We start from the raw sequence: 15,107 nt of genomic DNA on the forward strand, positions 1-15,107 counted from the left end.
TGATTGCCCTCTTCTGGTTAGCCTCTATTACTGCTTTAGTTAAATACTGGTTTTTCAGTAGAGCTGGTGTGAAGCTGAGTCTGTGCTGAAAAACCTTCTGCGCATCACCTTGTCTTGTATCCCTCATTGCCTGGGGTTGGCTTTTCCCAGCCCCTTGCTGAGTGACACATGAGGTGAATCGGGTGTTCAATTTCTTTTTGCAAGCCCCATTTCTGATCCCTTCAGAAGCCCTGCTCTCTCACATCTCGGCAACAAAATGCACAGAGTTTGAGCAAGACGTTTATTGTTTAATGTGGTGGTAGTTACCCGCAGTCCCAGGCTGGCGGGTACCCGGAGGAGGTGATGCTGTGACTGCAGCCGTGGGCTCCGTGCGTGAGCTATTTCCTTTTTCCATTTCTTTCACTTGACACAGCTCCTTCCAAAACAGCGACAACAGAATAAGTTGAAACTGCCAGTGTACCACCAGGAGAGAATTTACTAAAGAAAGAAGTATTTTCTTTTCCTTTTTCTCTTATAAGTCTAAGAGGGCCTAGAGAAGCTTGGGGCTTCCCAATCACAGACACTGTTTGTCCAGGTGCTGAGCTGTTGCTGGTGCCATTTTCCACGCCTGTGCTGTAAAGAGGAAAGCAGGTTTCTGGAGCAAAGCTGTGCTGTGCTGGGGGGGTCAGTAAGCGTGTGCTGAAGGAAAGGAGGATTCAAACTTGTTGAGAAATAAGTAAAAAGCTCGTGCTACCCGGGCACTCGGAATTAGCGTGGTTTAGGCTCTGCTCGCGCCTTGGCCTGATCAGGGGTATGTGAGTGTCTGCTCTGGTGCTCTGTTCACATCCATCTCTTTCAGCCTGACGACAAAGATCCCCCAAATCTATTCTGCATTTGTTTAATTGAATTCATTTTACTCCTTGGATGTGGTGTCCTGTCTCTTCGCTGGGTGTAAAACCCTTCTCAGCTAACAGCAATTGCACCGGAGCTTGGAAGGATGAACAGTTCTGGCACTCAACTTGCCTTTCTCTAAACTTCATTCATCTTGCCCCAAATTAAATGTGATCCAGATGCCCGCTGTTGATTTAGGCAAGCTGGGCCCTGTCTCCTAGGTGCTGCCCATTGCCTAACGGGGAGAGGAGACCTGTCCCTGCCCCACCACGAGAGTTTCAACCTGTGCTGGTGTCCCTGTCCCCAGCTCCCCTGAATATCCCTGGGATAGTTCTAAAAGAAGCATCTTGAGGCTGGGGGGGTGTCAGGGGCTGTCTTGGGTCTAGTCTGGCAGCTCAGAGTGGGGTTTTAGGCACCTCTGGAAGCTCAGAATCTCCTGCTGTTGACAAGCAAATGGCTAGGACATGGATGGACAGGATGGGACAGAAAAAGGTAAGATATTTTTTTCATCCCCCCACTTTGCAAAAGGGAGCCCCATCAAGCTGGCTCGGGGACTGGGTCATCTGCAGGATAAAATGTCCTAAATCAGGTGGCAGGGGCTGGGTCCAGTTAAAGTTTTGATAGAAAAACTAAAGGAAAAAGTCTGTTTTTGTGAGAGTGGAGGGTTTTGCCTCTTCCCTGGTGTCCCATGGGGCCGGGAGCTCAGGGCTGGACCCCAGCCGAAAAGGAGCCTCTGTGCTGGACACCCCCGCGCTGGGGCAGGAGGAGGGCTGGCTTGTGCAACCTTCCTGAGCCAGCCAGGCTGTGAACCCGCTCATCACGCAGCACCTCGGGGTGCTGGAAAAGCAAATCCCAATCTGAAAACAGCCCGAGGTTCTTAGGGCTGTAAATGGTTGCCACCTGGGCTGAAGCGGGGCCATGCAGTGCCCCAGGGCACCAGCCCCTCCTGCCCCTTGCTGCAGCTCCTGGGGCCCGCTGGCCTCTGCTGGGGCAAAATCAGGAGTTTCAGGGTAAAATCAGGAATTTTGGGGTAAAAATCCCATGCTTTAGTTATCTTCCCCCCCCCAGCAGGGGGAGGCAGGCAGTTACCAGTCTTCCCACTGGAGACGTTCAGGTGCAGGTATTTGCTTTGGGGGGTCACGTATCTGCAGGGGCTGTTAGTTTAAAGCACCGTCACTGCTGAAGCAAGCCTGCCTTTGCTCAGGCCCTTAAATCATTTCCACCACCTTGACAATCTGAGACCCTGGTTTGATGGCTGGAGCTACAGCCCGGGGTCTCGGCACCCCTGCCCGGGGTGGGGGCTGCGGCAGCTCTGCCAACCCTCGCCCACCCGTGAGCAGCCACGTACCGTTTTCCACGGCGCGTACACGATCTCCTCTTCCCTCAGCCCCAGGCGCTTGGCGTGACGCTCGAACTCTTCCCGGTGGGCTGTGCTCACGTTCAGGTTTCGAGCTGCAAAAGGAGAAGCATTTGCCAGGCGTTAAATATGGACCGGTGGCCTCAGCATGGCCCTTCGTGCCACGTCCCTGCCCTCGCTGCCTCTCTTGCCCGTGCTCCCACCAACGTTTGCTGCGGAGGTGACGTCTGCCAGGGTCTCTCGCCCCTGCGGTGAATATACCCGAACAAAACCAACCTCTGGCATCACCTTTTTTTAACCGTCTGCTCAGTTAGCTCTGGTCCTGTCTGCTTCAAGGGGGTTGCAGCACAGTCTGACACTCCTGGGGAGGGACCGAGGCTGAATATGGAGGCAGTTTTTTCTACGTGTCTCTGAACTCTCTTAAGCAACGGCTTTGCAGCTTGGAAGGGCCGTGGGACGCCTTATCAAGGTCTAAAATGCTGCTTTATGGGGTTGTGGGTACATCTGATCGGCTTTGCCTGTGCCAGCACTGGAGAGCCACGTGCTCTGCCCTGGGAGGTAAGTACTGAAAAGTCATGGCTGGCTTGAAAATATTGAGATTTTACAGTGATATTGATGCTGAATTGTATTTGCTTCCTGTTCTTTGAATATTTATGGTGTAAGTGGGTTTTGTCTTTAACTTGGTCTTTCTGCTCCGCCAAGATATTTAGATTTTAATGGGATTTGTAAATACTGTGACCCCTGGAGCAGCGGTCTCAGGAAAATCACCAACTGTTGACAAAACCAAGTTGCTGTATGGTTGTAGCTGGTAATTTTATGTGCGTGTTTTGGTGTCCCACGATAGCTTTAAGTTACTTCAGGATGGAGTTTGCATACCATAGAGATACAGTCCCAAATACGTCCTTTCCCTTTGCAGCTGGTACTGGATAAGTAAAATGTCTTCTGAGCTGAGGTTCGTCAGCGTCCCCATGGTTTGATGGGTCTTGGCTTTGAGAGAACAGAATCAGTGTTGGGAACAGCCACGATATTCAGACGCTCAGTGCTGCAGCAGCGATTAACCACAGCCCGGGTAGGGGCAATGCCCATAGCCCCGGGGACATGATGTGGTGCGAGTTGTTTGGCTCTGGGTTTATTTGAATTGTATTTCTTAAATGTGGGCCTGGGGCGTGAAGGAGCCAAAGCCATCCAGCTCCTGTCCCACCATCGCGATATGCTGGACACCGCGGCTCACTGGTGCTCGAGGTGTGAACAGGTCTGTCCGGCCCCGAGTGCCTGACCTGGCAGCTTGGGGGGCTGTAAAAATGGGGAGAAACTCTCCGCTGCTCGCAGCAATGCTGGCTTGGCTGGGTCGGTGCAAACCATGGCTCTGGGGTTTGCAGTTCCCACCCCAAATGGCTCGTTCCCTTCCCTCGGTGAGGAGGAAACGATTTCAGAGCTGGAACCTGCCATAAATGCTCCCCTCCTTTCCCGCCCGAGGGATTGCAAAATAACTTTACAAATGAGGTGGGCTCCTTCCTTGGGATGGGAGCAGGTTTGCTCCTTGCTCCCCGCACAGCATTGCTTCGGGGGATCCAACCCATCTTGGTTGTGGGGCTGTGACCAGCGTATCCCAGGGTTGGCCCGGGAGCGGGACTGACCCAGGGTGCCCCCGGCCCTGGGGAGCTGTTTGGAGTCCACCGAGGCTTCAGATGGACAAAGCAACCCGGGAATAAAATGCATCAGACGATGTAAAACATCGACATGGGCCCTTCGCCTGTCTCAGCCCGTCCGAAAAACAGACTGGGTGATAACACCGATAGCTGCCCCCGCCAGCGCCCACTGCTCACCGTGCTTCACCAGCGTGGTGTTACCGACAGCGGTTTTGAAGTAGGTGGAGTTGTTGGTCAGACACTGGTCCCCTCTGGAGAGAAAGAGGGGAAGAGGGTGATGAGGGGAAGGAAAGCAGAGACCCCCCCATGGGCTGGAAAGCACCAGCAAAGCCCTGGACTGGGCTCCGGCCCCGGCTGTGGGATGGGGACCCGGCTGTGCCAGCTCCTGCGCAGGGTTAACGGCTCCCGATCTTTTCCCCTATGCATTTGTCTGACCTCCACCTGCAGCTCCTGCTCTCAGCCTTGCCTGGCTGAAGGGCTCCTCGGTGCCGAGATGTTTTCCACCCCAAAAGAACTGAAGCAGCGAAGAGCTGCCTGTGTCGGCACAGAAAAATCCATCCCCTTAAAGTCTGACCCTGGGGAGGAAACAGCTTTCGGTGCGGGGCAGAGTTAGCAGCCACGGCGCACGGATCCCTGGAAAGGTCTTCTCCTCCAGAGAGGTCTTCTTGCCTGCCTGCAGGGGTTGGTGTCTGCAAGACCTCTGTGCCCTGGAAAATTTACCTAAACCTGGGGGCGGTTGAAATAAATAAATAAAAGAATGGGTGAGGAAGATGGGGAATGGGAAAGCATGCACGGAGCAGCCGGGAGCGACTCTCCTTGGGAAAACCAGTATGAAACCGTGTTCACAGCTTGTGTCGAAATGGCTGCGGGGGCTGCAGCACGTGGGAGGAGATGGGTTGGGGTGGGGGGACCCGGGGGGTTGCATCTCACATGGCCACGCGCTGGGTGATGAGCAGCTCCTGCTCGCCGGCACAGGGCTCCACGTGGAGGTGGCCGTGGTCGATGAGCAGCATCTCCAGGAGGTGCTGGGGGAACTGGGCAGCCCCAGCCACGTACAGCCACGTCCCCAGCAGCTGTGGGGAGAGAGGGGCAGGGCGGTGAGAGCTTTCGGGTTTGCAGGGGGAGCTTTGGGGAAGATATTTCCACCCTCCCCGGGGTAAAATTGTTATTTTTGACCTCAGGCCTCTGCCAGTTCTGCCTCTTGCACCTCACGGGCAGCAACGCAATGAGACCTGTGTAAACGTGTGGGGGGGGAATAGCGGACCGTGGGGATTGGGAAACAGTGCTGGCGCTGGCTCGGTGCCCCTGCGTGGTGCGGCAGGGCCAGGGCGGCCTTGTGCTGCTGGGGGGGGTTGGATTTGCACCAAAAAATACGCAGCCAGGCCCCGCTTTGTTTTGAGGTCGTCTCTGGGACTTGCTGGGGAACCATGAGAAAAGTGAGTAATTTGGGGTGTTTTGGAAAGCATGTGTTTCCTGTTTGTTCCAGGTGTTTTGCAGAGGTTGCCTTGGCGGATGTGCCAGGAGGAGCAGGGGCGGGTTCCCCCTTCCCCAGGAGGAGAGTGAGGCTTAGCAGAGCACCCACAAACTCGCTGCAGGAGTGGGCCACCCCTCCAGGGCTTGGGTCCCTCCTACCTTCAACGCCGTGGTGTTGTCCGGGCGCGGGGCTCCGCAGGGGAAAGCAGCCGTGGGCAGCAGCGCCGTGAGGCTGAGGATGGCAACAACCGCCGCCATGACTGCCCAGCAGCAAGGAGCGAGCGAAGCTCCGGACAGACGGACGCGTTCGCTCGGCTGTTTGCTTTCACAGCCCTGTGAGGGGGGGGCACAGGACGTGCCGGAAGCTGCCGGCTCCACGCGGTGACGCAACCAGCACTTTTTGGGGACGTTGCCCAGAGAAGAGCCGCGTGCCCAGCTCCGAGCTTGGCATTTGCCCCGGCCTCGGCTGCGGCCACCAGCGGTGAGCATCGATAGCTGGAGGCTGTCGGCGTGGCCGGAGGTGATGCGGGTGATGCTAGTGCATTTAAATTTAAATCTGCCCTAAATTTGCCCATTGGCTTCCCCATGAGCAGCTGCTGTAGTTGCCTCTTGCTCTGCTAACGAGGCACTGTGCAGCCCCCCTGCCCCGGCACTGGCCGGGCTGCAGCCACCCCCACCTCAGGCGAAGCCCAGGGGGGCTTCAAAGAGAAGGGAAGGTGGTTTTGCTGTCCTTGCCAAAGCAGGCCACAAAAATGGGGCTGAAAGGGCTCCAGGAGGTCACCCCCATCCTGCTGGATGCATCCCCTGCAATGGCCCCCCCGACCCGCCATCCTGCTTCTGTCCCTGTGCCGGAGCAGGGCAGGACCTGCTTTTCTGGCTTTAATCCTGTTTGCTTTTCCCTCTCTGGTAGCAGAGCATCCCCAATTCCCTCGGTCTGGCCCCGGGTGATGGTTTTTCCCATCCTCTCCCTCCCTCCTCGTTCAGAGACACCCGGGGAAGCCACGATGTCACCCTATGTCACCCCCACCCCCTGTGACCTGCACAAGCCCCTGGTGCAGGTGGAGTGTCGTGGGATTTGGCTTGAAAAATTCAGGGTGGAATGTTTGGGTGCTAAAACCGCCTTGGTTGGTTTGAGTCAAGGTGGAGGAAACCCAAAGGGGGTCGGTGGGTTTGTGCGTATCCCCACGGGGTCAGGGATGAGGGGTGGGTGCTGGCATCCCCATGCCCCACGGCGGCCGGCGGGAGGGATGAGCATCTCTGTGCCCGCTGCCACGCTTGGCCTGGCTGGGGGTTTGTCCGGGGCTTGTCACGGTTCTCAGCGGATTCGGAGTTGCGGCATCGTGGGCAGAGTGGGGGGGGACGACACCTGCTCATGCTCCCGGCGAGGACGCAGCAGGAGCGGCAGGTGGTTGTCACGAGGGGGTTTATTTTGGGTCCGGGTGAGAACAGGAAAAACCACACGTTTCATTCAGGAGGAAAAAAATGAAACGTTGTTAGAAAGTCCTGAGGCTGAGCCAAGCCCAGCTGGGGCCGGCCTGTGGGGCCGTCCCTGTTGAAGGGCTGGAGGAGGATGAGGATGGAGCGGCCGACCGGGCAGTGGGGGGGTTACGCCAGGTGTGGCTCCTTGTCGCCTTCGCCCGTCTTCTCCCCAGGCAGGGGACAGGCATCCTGCGGGACAGGGGGAGAGCGGCTGTCGGTGCCTCCTCGCCCCAAAACCGCCCCAAGAGCCGGGAACAACCGGGGAGAAAAGGGGCTGCGGGGGGGGGGGGAACGACGACGCGACAACCGATCTCACACCCCCAACCTCGGGACCCTCGTCTCAGCCGGTGGCAGGACCTGGCCCAGGCTGGGGGTCCCCCACCCTGGGGAGGGTTCAGACCTTTTCTGAAGTGGGGAATATCTCCTCCTCGGTGAAGCCCAGGCAGTGCAGGTGGGCTTTGAACTCCTCCAGGTGCTCCTTGCTCACGTTGGGCGTCCGTGCTGTCAGAGAAACAGGCGGCAAAAGGAGAAAGGGGGAAAAAAAAACCCAACAAGAAGTGAGTTTTAGGGGGTGCTCTGCTCCCTGGTGATCCCTGTGGTGCAGATGGGGAGCTTGCTGCCCGCCCACCCACACTTTTCCCCTCCCCGTACTGGGGAAAAGGGGCTTTTCTTTGCCCCACCTGCGAGGACGGGGGATGCCCGTGCCCATCGGGGTGGGCCGTGCCCCGTGGGTCTGGCTGCGTCCACTCACCGGAGAGGCTCAGACCCAGGAAGTCGGCGTTCAAGTACTTCAGTATCAGCAGGTCCTTGTCGCTTTGGATCAGCTCGGCCATGGAAAGCACCTGGTCATCAACTGGAAGGCACGGGCAGAGCAGGGTGCCCCGTTGGGGAGTGTGGCCCCATGCGGGGCCCAGTGCAGGCAGAGCTGGCAGCGGCTGCTCAGACTTTACCCCAGGAGACTTGTCCCGGTGGGGCCCGGTTGGGTTCCCCCCCACAGCGTTGTCGTACCCATTGCATGGGGTGAGGGAAATCTTTTCCCCCACCTCCAGACATGTTTTTAGATGTAAAATGGTCTGGTACTGGGGGCTCAGGGTGCCAAATACCGGGGAGGGGCGGCAGAAGCAGGAGGGTGCAAGGTGCGGCTCTGGTGCTCCCCCCCCCAATTCCCCCCCCCATCCCCACACCGTGGCCGGGGCTTTACCGTGCACCAGGGTGGAGTTGTGCCAAATGACCTGGATCTTGCTGGTGTTCCTCACCACGCACGACTCGTTCCTGTGGGACAGAGAGCTCAGATGGGGCAAACACCCCCACACTGCCCCAACCAAACCCAAGGGGTTCAGAGCGTCAATAAATATGGCATAGCTGCTCTACAGCCTCAAATTTGTGGGGGTGGCTCAGCCCAGAGGATGGTACCAGTGGGTGGAAGTGCCCCTGGGGATGGGGGTTGAGGGGGTGAGTCCCTGTCCTTACAGTCTCACGATTTCGGTGACGTTGAGCTCGTCCTTGTGGCTGCTGGGAGAGAAGGAAAAAGTCGCGTGTTTCACCTCCTTCAGCTCTGCCAGGTGAGGTGGGTACTTGGAGGCGCCGGTGATGTAGAACCACCATCCCAGGAGCTGTGGAGAAGACGGGAGCGAGGAGGGGTTGGGGTGGGGCCATGCCGGGTTCACCCGTGGGCACCGTGCGAGTGAAAACAAACACTCTGCCCTGTCCCACGGCCGTGAGCACCCCGGGTAGGTGACCGCCCTGGGCACGATCCGGGCTGGCTGAGGGGCTCTTGGTTTTGTCCCCTCCCCGCTGAGGTGACGCTCCAGCTCCTGGGACAGCCAGCTTGCGGTCGTGTGCCTCTTGCTCTGTGCCCAGCTCTCGGTGCTTTCCTCGCATTAAACACCCCAAAGGACTAAACTCTGTTCATGCAGTGAAGGATTTTGCGGATGGATACTTGTGACCCCAGTCCCCATCACTCGAAGAGCTTAAAACAGGCCAGCGAAGCACTGGGGACGGCACTGCCCAGCCTGGTTTGCATGGCGAGATGGAAGCAGGACCCACCCCCCCGCCAGAAGCGCCTGCTCACAAATTTACGGGTGCAGAGCTGCAAGGCTTCACCGTGTCCCCACGCTCCTGTGCAGCAGTCTTGATTGTTTAGGAAAATAAGGCCGGACAGGCAGTGAGATAAGCATCAGCTGCCGACCGGGTTCATAACCTCTTCCCAGACCTGTAACTGCTATCGTCAGAGCCGGTAGGAAAGGCGAGGATGGGCGTCCCGGCTGAGGGCAGCGCTTACCCCAGGGATGGTGGCATTGTCGAAGGTGACCGGGACGAGCGGGGCGCAGGTGGGGGTCTCGGCGGCGAGGGCGAGCGGCAGCCCCAGGAGGAGGGTGAGGGAGGCCAGCATTGCCTGGCCGGCTGGGAGGAGGCTCCTGCTCTGACGGGATGGGGCTCCGCTCTGTCCCTTATATACGGCCGCCTGCAAAGCTGGACGTCCCCAGCCCCGATGTGCTTGTTTGGCTGCTGGGCTGTTTGCTCAGGCATGAAGCAATAGCAGGTGGAGGAAATTAAACTTGCAAAAGCTTGGATTTCTCCAGCAGAAAAGATGAAAAAAAACAAAACCAAAACCAACCAACAAAAAAAAAAAAAATCCCTGAACATATTTCACCAATGCAGGCTTTTGTTTTTGAAAACTGCAATTAATTTTGTGGCTGCCTGGCAAAGTGCTCAGCCGGCTCCAGGTGTGTTTACAAGCGGGTGCACCAAATGTCACCTGGCTGTGGTTTTCCTTCACAGGCAAATAAATCCCCGCGGTGGTGGTTGGGTGGTGGCTGCTCATCTGCGGTGCTGTAAGGGCTTCAGGTCTTCACCGGCCTCGCTCCTCGCTGGGACATGGGGCCGGTGTTGGGGTGTGCTCTCGGGGGCGGGGTGGAGCGGGTATTGGGGTGGCGAGCTTGGGGATGCTGCTGGGGATGGGGCCGCGACCTGGCCCTGCCGGTCGGTGCGCACAGCAGGGGTAGGTCCCGTACAAGCTGGGAGTCCTCAGCACAGGAAAGACATGGAGCTGCTGGAAGATGATCCGAGGGCTGGAGCACCTCTCCTGTGAGGACAGGCTGAGAGAGTTGGGGTTGTTGAGCCTGGAGAAGAGAAGAGTCCGGGGAGACCTTATTGCAGCTTTTCAATACTTAAAGAGGGCTTATAAGAAAAATGGGGACAGAGTTTTTAGTAGGAGCTGTAGGGGTAGGACAAGGGGTAGTGGTTTTAAACTAAAGCAGGGTAGATTTAGACTAGATTTAAGGAAACAATTTTTTTACAAGGAGGGTGGTGAGACGCTGGCACAGGTTGCCCAGCGAGGTGGTAGATGCCCCATCCCTGGAAACATTCAAGGTCAGGTCGGACGGGGCGCTGAGGAACCTGATGTAGCTGGAGACATCCCTGCTCATTGCAGGGGGTTGGACAAGCTGGTCTTTAAAGGTCTCCTCTAACCCAAGCCATCCTACGAATCCATGATAAGTTGCACCATTTAAAAACAAACCAGCCCCCACCCACCATCTCCTCCCTCTGCCCAGTGGTGCCACTGTCCTGCCCCGGTGCCTGAGCCGACGGCAGCTCCGTGGGATCCCCAAAGCCAGGAAATTTGGGGGGGGGTGGGGGTGGGGTGGGGTGTGGGGTGGGGTGGGTTTACCCTTTCCAGCCGAGCTCCCTGTTGCGTGCCGGTGGCCTTGCGGTGCTTGTTGCTTGTCTCAGCCCAGCCTTGCAGGATACCGTGGCCTTTGGGCTGTGGATGCTGATAACGTACATAGCTGATTATTTTAAGGAATCTAAAATAACTGATAGAAACAGGGACTTGTTTAATAAATGCTGGCTGGGGGGTGGTGGTATGAGGCAGAGGACAACCAGTGCAGTGGGCTCAGGTGTTTAACGAAATAAATAAATTACAACTTCTTTAAATGCAGAATCTCTCTGTTTAACAGCGATTTATATCTCCTCCAACTTTGGCCTCATAATTAAGTGCATTGATTTAGTTATTAAATGTGTTTGCTTTTTCCCTGACCACAAGCAGCGTGTTTCAGGAATGGCTGGCTCACGTGGGAGACGGTCAGCCCCCGAACGAGCCGGTTTTTAACGTGCTGCCAAAGCTGACCTGGCACCGTCGCCCAGCAGCCCCCGCCGTGCCCGGGGGGGGTCCCTCGGCCCCTCCAGCCGCAGGAGCGCTGCCGGGAAGGGTTGCAGCGTGGGGTGAGCAAACACGGCGGTGCCCCTTCCCGCTGCCCCTGACGCAACCCGGGACCAGCCAAGGCAGCTCCCGCGAGCCGGTGTAACGGGGGGTGGGGGGCACCCCCATGTTCCCCCTCCCCTGGCTCGAGCCCACGGGGGCTTCGCTGCCGTCCCAGTGCGGCAGAGGCAGCCACGGGGTTTTAGTCTGAGGCTGGGCTGGGGCCAGGCGACCTCCTAAGCAAGAAGTCGGGTTTCAAAGTCAGCTTGGAGCAATTGAGGTGTGATTTGGGCTTCAGCAATGAAAAAGTTTTTTGTTTTTCTTTTTTCTTTTTCTATTTTTTTTTTCTTTTACTCTTGTGGAAATGAGGGGCTGTGGACGAGGAGCAGGCTGGCGGGGCAGTGGGGAGCCATCGGGACCCCAGCCTTGCCGTGGCTTCAGCGTCATGCTGAGGGTTGGGCAGGTCGTGCTGCGTGACTGGCACCAGAGGAAGGTTTTGGGGTGCGTGTTGTGCTCCGCGGGGGTCTCTGGGCTCTTGCGCCAACGTTGGCACCCACGGGCTAGTTCTGCACCTCTCACCCACTTAGTTTCCCATAAAGAAATGAAAAAACACATACCAGTCCCATTTCATTGCCTCAGTTTTAAATATTTATTTAAAGTCCAAGAAAAAAAAAAAAAGGTAGGAGAAAAGAAAAAAAGCTTTAATGAGAACAAACAGTAACTCCAGCCTCGAGAAAACACACAAAACCGACAGCGAGAGGATGAGAGAGGGAGAAACCCGGAGCGCGGGAGTGTGTGTGCAGAGGGAGGCAGCAAGCGGGCGATGAGTGACGGTGATTTTGGCCGGGGGGTGCCGGGGCGAGCCGGCCCGCAGGGGTGAGGTATTCCTGAGCGGAGGCAGGGCTGCGCGGAGGGTGAGGTATTTGGGACAGATCTTGTTAACCTTTTCCGATGGTTGTTGGAAACCAACCAGCAGGCAGTATTAAAAAAAAAAAAAAAAAAAAAAAAAAAGAATACGCAAAGAGAGACTCACATATAATTTTTTTTTTCCTCAAAAAAATAAAATCCATAGTCCATATGAGACAAGAAAACTCCAAACAGGCACTGAAGCGTTTCCGATACAGTACAGCTCCGATTACATCAATATTATTCCTTATATAGAATTAAAGATTACCATAATTATCCTCTTTAAAAAAAAAAAAATCCTCCAAATTTACATATAGAGACTAAATTTCTACAAAACTTAACAAAACAAACCCCCTCCAAGCCCGGCTGGGTTCTGGAACAAGGTACCATCATGCCAGTCTTGACAGAGGGGCCAGACAGAAGGGTTGCAGAGCTGGGTTTAAATATGAGCTTAGACCAGGGAATCGCTGCCCGCGCAAGCCGGCACGGACGTGTGGCCACTGCGACTGCAGCAAAACTAGTTACATGACAACCGACTCAAAACTAGCTCTCTCTGAGGCTCAGTGCTTCCAGATGAGCTGTATCCCTCACTCCCCTCCCAAAGCAGTGAAGTGCTGATTTAAAAAAAAAAAAAACAAACAACAAACCAAAACAAATAAAACCCAAATTTGCTTTTAAAATATGCTGTAAGTTAATTTGGACACGCTTTGAGTTGTTGTGCATGCTTGACATCCATGGCAATTAAAGGATCCCTTTAAAGGTGACCGTTCCTCTGATTTAGCTGTAGATCGGAACCTCCTCTCTTCCTAGAGAGATGGCCCTACGGGCTTTTTTTTTTGGGTCTGTGGCAAGACACTGTAGCACCTTCACAACCTTAAATAGTTTAAAGTCATATATATAAAATACACTTTTTTAAGAGCACCAGAAATTTCACAGTGAGAGGTAGAAACAAATCAGACGAGCCCATCCTCTCTCTCTATTTTAGCACCAATCTCTTCCCCTCTCCTCCTTCCATTCCCCCCTCTCGGCTTCGGGACTCTCCCCTACCCCAACACAACACATGAGAAGGGATGTTGATTAAACTCACCCATGGAAGGAGGAACATTTTTTTTTTTCTGTTTTTTTTTTTTTTCTTCTTTTTCTTTTTTGCTTTAAATAATATAATATATATATTTTGTTTCTTCTACTATTGCACATCAAAATGCTTCCGGTACACAGAGCAGCCAGATTCAACTTGCAGCTCCGCCTGGGAGACCTGATGCAGCACGTGGCCATCCAGAAGGCGACGAGCTCTGAGAGGGAAGCTCTATCTTTTAATTACTTTTCAATGGAAAGAACATTTGGTAACTCAGGAACCAGGTAAGATGAAATGGGGGGCAGCTGGGGTAAAAAAAAAAACCACAAACTAAAAAACCAAACCACACACGCTGCAAGTTGCTTGAGGTTTCTCTCAATATTTTCTTTGGTCATGGAAAGAGCTTTGTGTGTGGAATCGCTTGCAACATCTAGTCCCCTGATCCCTTTTCACTGTTCACGTCCCGCCTGATACCCGCTTCCCCTACGCCCTTGTTATTCCTCCTTTCAACAATCTGCTGAGTTCAGTAGATCACGGGTTCTTTGAGACCTTGAGCCAAAGGCTAGAGCAAGAGTTGACCCAAAAGATACAGCCCAGCTGTCCTTGCTGCAGAGAGGTGGGAGAGCCTGTGTAAAGACATAGGCCAAACGGGGGGTCAAAGCCTTGGAGCCCGGTTTCGATGGCTTTGTTCAAAGGAAGCACACGGGGCCGACCTCGAGGTGATATTGCTTTCCTGGCTCGGATGGGGGAAGGTTGTAGATGTTGACGATTGGCAGCTGCTGGAGGTCCTGTGTCCGAAATGAAAAGAGAGTCCGATGCCACCGTCCATCCTTGATCTGTGCAGGGAGGAGGGAAAGACAGAAAAAGGCGTTTAACTGGAGGGGGGCGAATCCCGCTGGAAAGGAATGCGTTTCACGAGGGTAGAAGCTTGAAAAGCCCTGCGTGAGACCAGGGGCTGTCCTTTGGGCTGAGCAGGACTGGGGTGAGGCTCAGAAAGCACTTTGGGGAAACCTTTATCCAGGTTGAGTTGATGGAAACTGAGCTTAAAACGGCATCAGCAAACACAAACTCGTAATGCGGCAAACCCGAAATGCAGCCGCACGGCTGCCGCCTCAGTGTGCCATCAGGACGAGCCGAGGCCGTCGCCTTCGGGTGGCAGTTCCCCCTTCTGCCATTTAACTGCTGCTACACGTGACGCCTAACTTGGGAATTTAATCTTTGCTTTCTGTTTGAAGGCGATCTACTTAACAGGAGCCACCATAGCACCTCGGACTGGAAAATTAAAGTGGTGAACAGGTAAACTAGACCCTTCTCCCCCTTCTTTGGGGGAGAATAAGAAGCACAGGTGTAACTGGAGTCTCGCCGTGTGCCCTGAGTGGGTTCAGCCCGGCGTTTCTCTCCACCTCTCCCCGCTTTCGCAGCAACGTACCTTGCAATCATCAGCTGCCACTTCTGGCCGGAGCTGCCCGTCTGCCTCAAACATCTGTCCGTTCCAGGCCCTGAAGCGCACGGCTTTTTCCGACGGTTTCTCGGCTGATCCTTCCCGCCAGACGGAGGTATTCAGGCAGTGGATGGTGATGTGCTGCACCACCTCTGAGCTCAGGAGGCGGAGGAAGTTCATCTGGACTCTACCGATGTCAAAATCTAGCTGTGAAGGTGACAGAGATGTTAGGGCGAAGCCCCTGCAGCGGGGCTGGAGGGAGCTAGCGCAGGGTTAGGCCAAGGTGTGACAGCAAAGGTGGTCTCTGTACTCTGCTTAGGTCTGGAGGCGGCCATGCACGGATGTCCGGAACTGGATCTGGCGTGAGTATGGGCATAAGGGCCAGATGCCAAGTCAATCTGGAAAGTTTTCATGGGGACACAGCAGGTCCTTTATTTTTCAGAACAAACTGGCAGGTCTTTAAGTAGGAGGAACGTAATGTAAACTTCGAATTCAATACACGCTTCTGCAAAGCAGCAGGTTCTAGGTCATCTGCAGATGAACCCAGATATTGTTATTGGTAGTTTTGGTACAGGTGCTTCCTCAAGAAAAATCCTGTAGCGTTAGCTTCACTGAAAACTTGTATATTGAAGCTGACCTTGCTTTCTCAGGTGGCA

The 15,107-nt window shown here is 55.1% G+C and overlaps 3 protein-coding genes across 5 annotated transcripts in view; all 3 read right to left on the minus strand.

The window, feature by feature from the left end:
• Positions 1-263: 263 nt before the first annotated feature.
• On the minus strand, positions 264-5,679 carry LOC104642276 (alpha-1-acid glycoprotein 8-like). Of its 2 annotated transcripts, none has more exons than XM_075772217.1 (6): positions 5,509-5,679; positions 4,807-4,949; positions 4,054-4,127; positions 3,104-3,214; positions 2,219-2,322; positions 264-415 (listed from the first exon to the last, which is right to left on the minus strand). In XM_075772217.1, the coding sequence occupies exons 1-6, from the start codon at positions 5,605-5,607 to the stop codon at positions 281-283; spliced, it is 666 nt and encodes a 221-aa protein (XP_075628332.1). In that variant the 5' UTR covers positions 5,608-5,679; the 3' UTR covers positions 264-280. The 2 variants fall into 2 exon arrangements, with proteins under 2 accessions (XP_075628332.1, XP_075628333.1); XM_075772218.1 differs by lacking the exon at positions 264-415 and adding an exon at positions 449-612.
• A 1,076-nt stretch (positions 5,680-6,755) lies between these two features.
• On the minus strand, positions 6,756-9,265 carry LOC104643856 (alpha-1-acid glycoprotein). The gene is made up of 6 exons (XM_075772416.1): positions 9,110-9,265; positions 8,299-8,441; positions 8,030-8,100; positions 7,580-7,681; positions 7,229-7,329; positions 6,756-7,017 (listed from the first exon to the last, which is right to left on the minus strand). Exons 1-6 carry the CDS (start codon positions 9,218-9,220, stop codon positions 6,955-6,957), a joined length of 591 nt encoding a protein of 196 aa, XP_075628531.1. The 5' UTR covers positions 9,221-9,265; the 3' UTR covers positions 6,756-6,954.
• Positions 9,266-12,053: 2,788 nt separating this feature from the next.
• Positions 12,054-15,107, minus strand: part of COL27A1 (collagen type XXVII alpha 1 chain) — a 162,479-nt gene continuing 159,425 nt past the window's right edge. For both annotated transcript variants that reach the window (XM_075772219.1, XM_075772221.1), the window contains 2 exons: positions 14,440-14,658; positions 12,054-13,846 (listed from right to left, as the gene is read on the minus strand). In XM_075772219.1, the coding sequence (XP_075628334.1) occupies positions 13,700-13,846; positions 14,440-14,658 (366 nt within the window). In that variant the 3' untranslated portion in view covers positions 12,054-13,699. The remainder of the gene's footprint in view (positions 13,847-14,439; positions 14,659-15,107) is intronic.

The sequence above is a fragment of the Balearica regulorum genome, chromosome 20 (assembly GCF_011004875.1).
Source record: "Balearica regulorum gibbericeps isolate bBalReg1 chromosome 20, bBalReg1.pri, whole genome shotgun sequence".
Lineage (NCBI taxonomy): Eukaryota > Metazoa > Chordata > Aves > Gruiformes > Gruidae > Balearica > Balearica regulorum.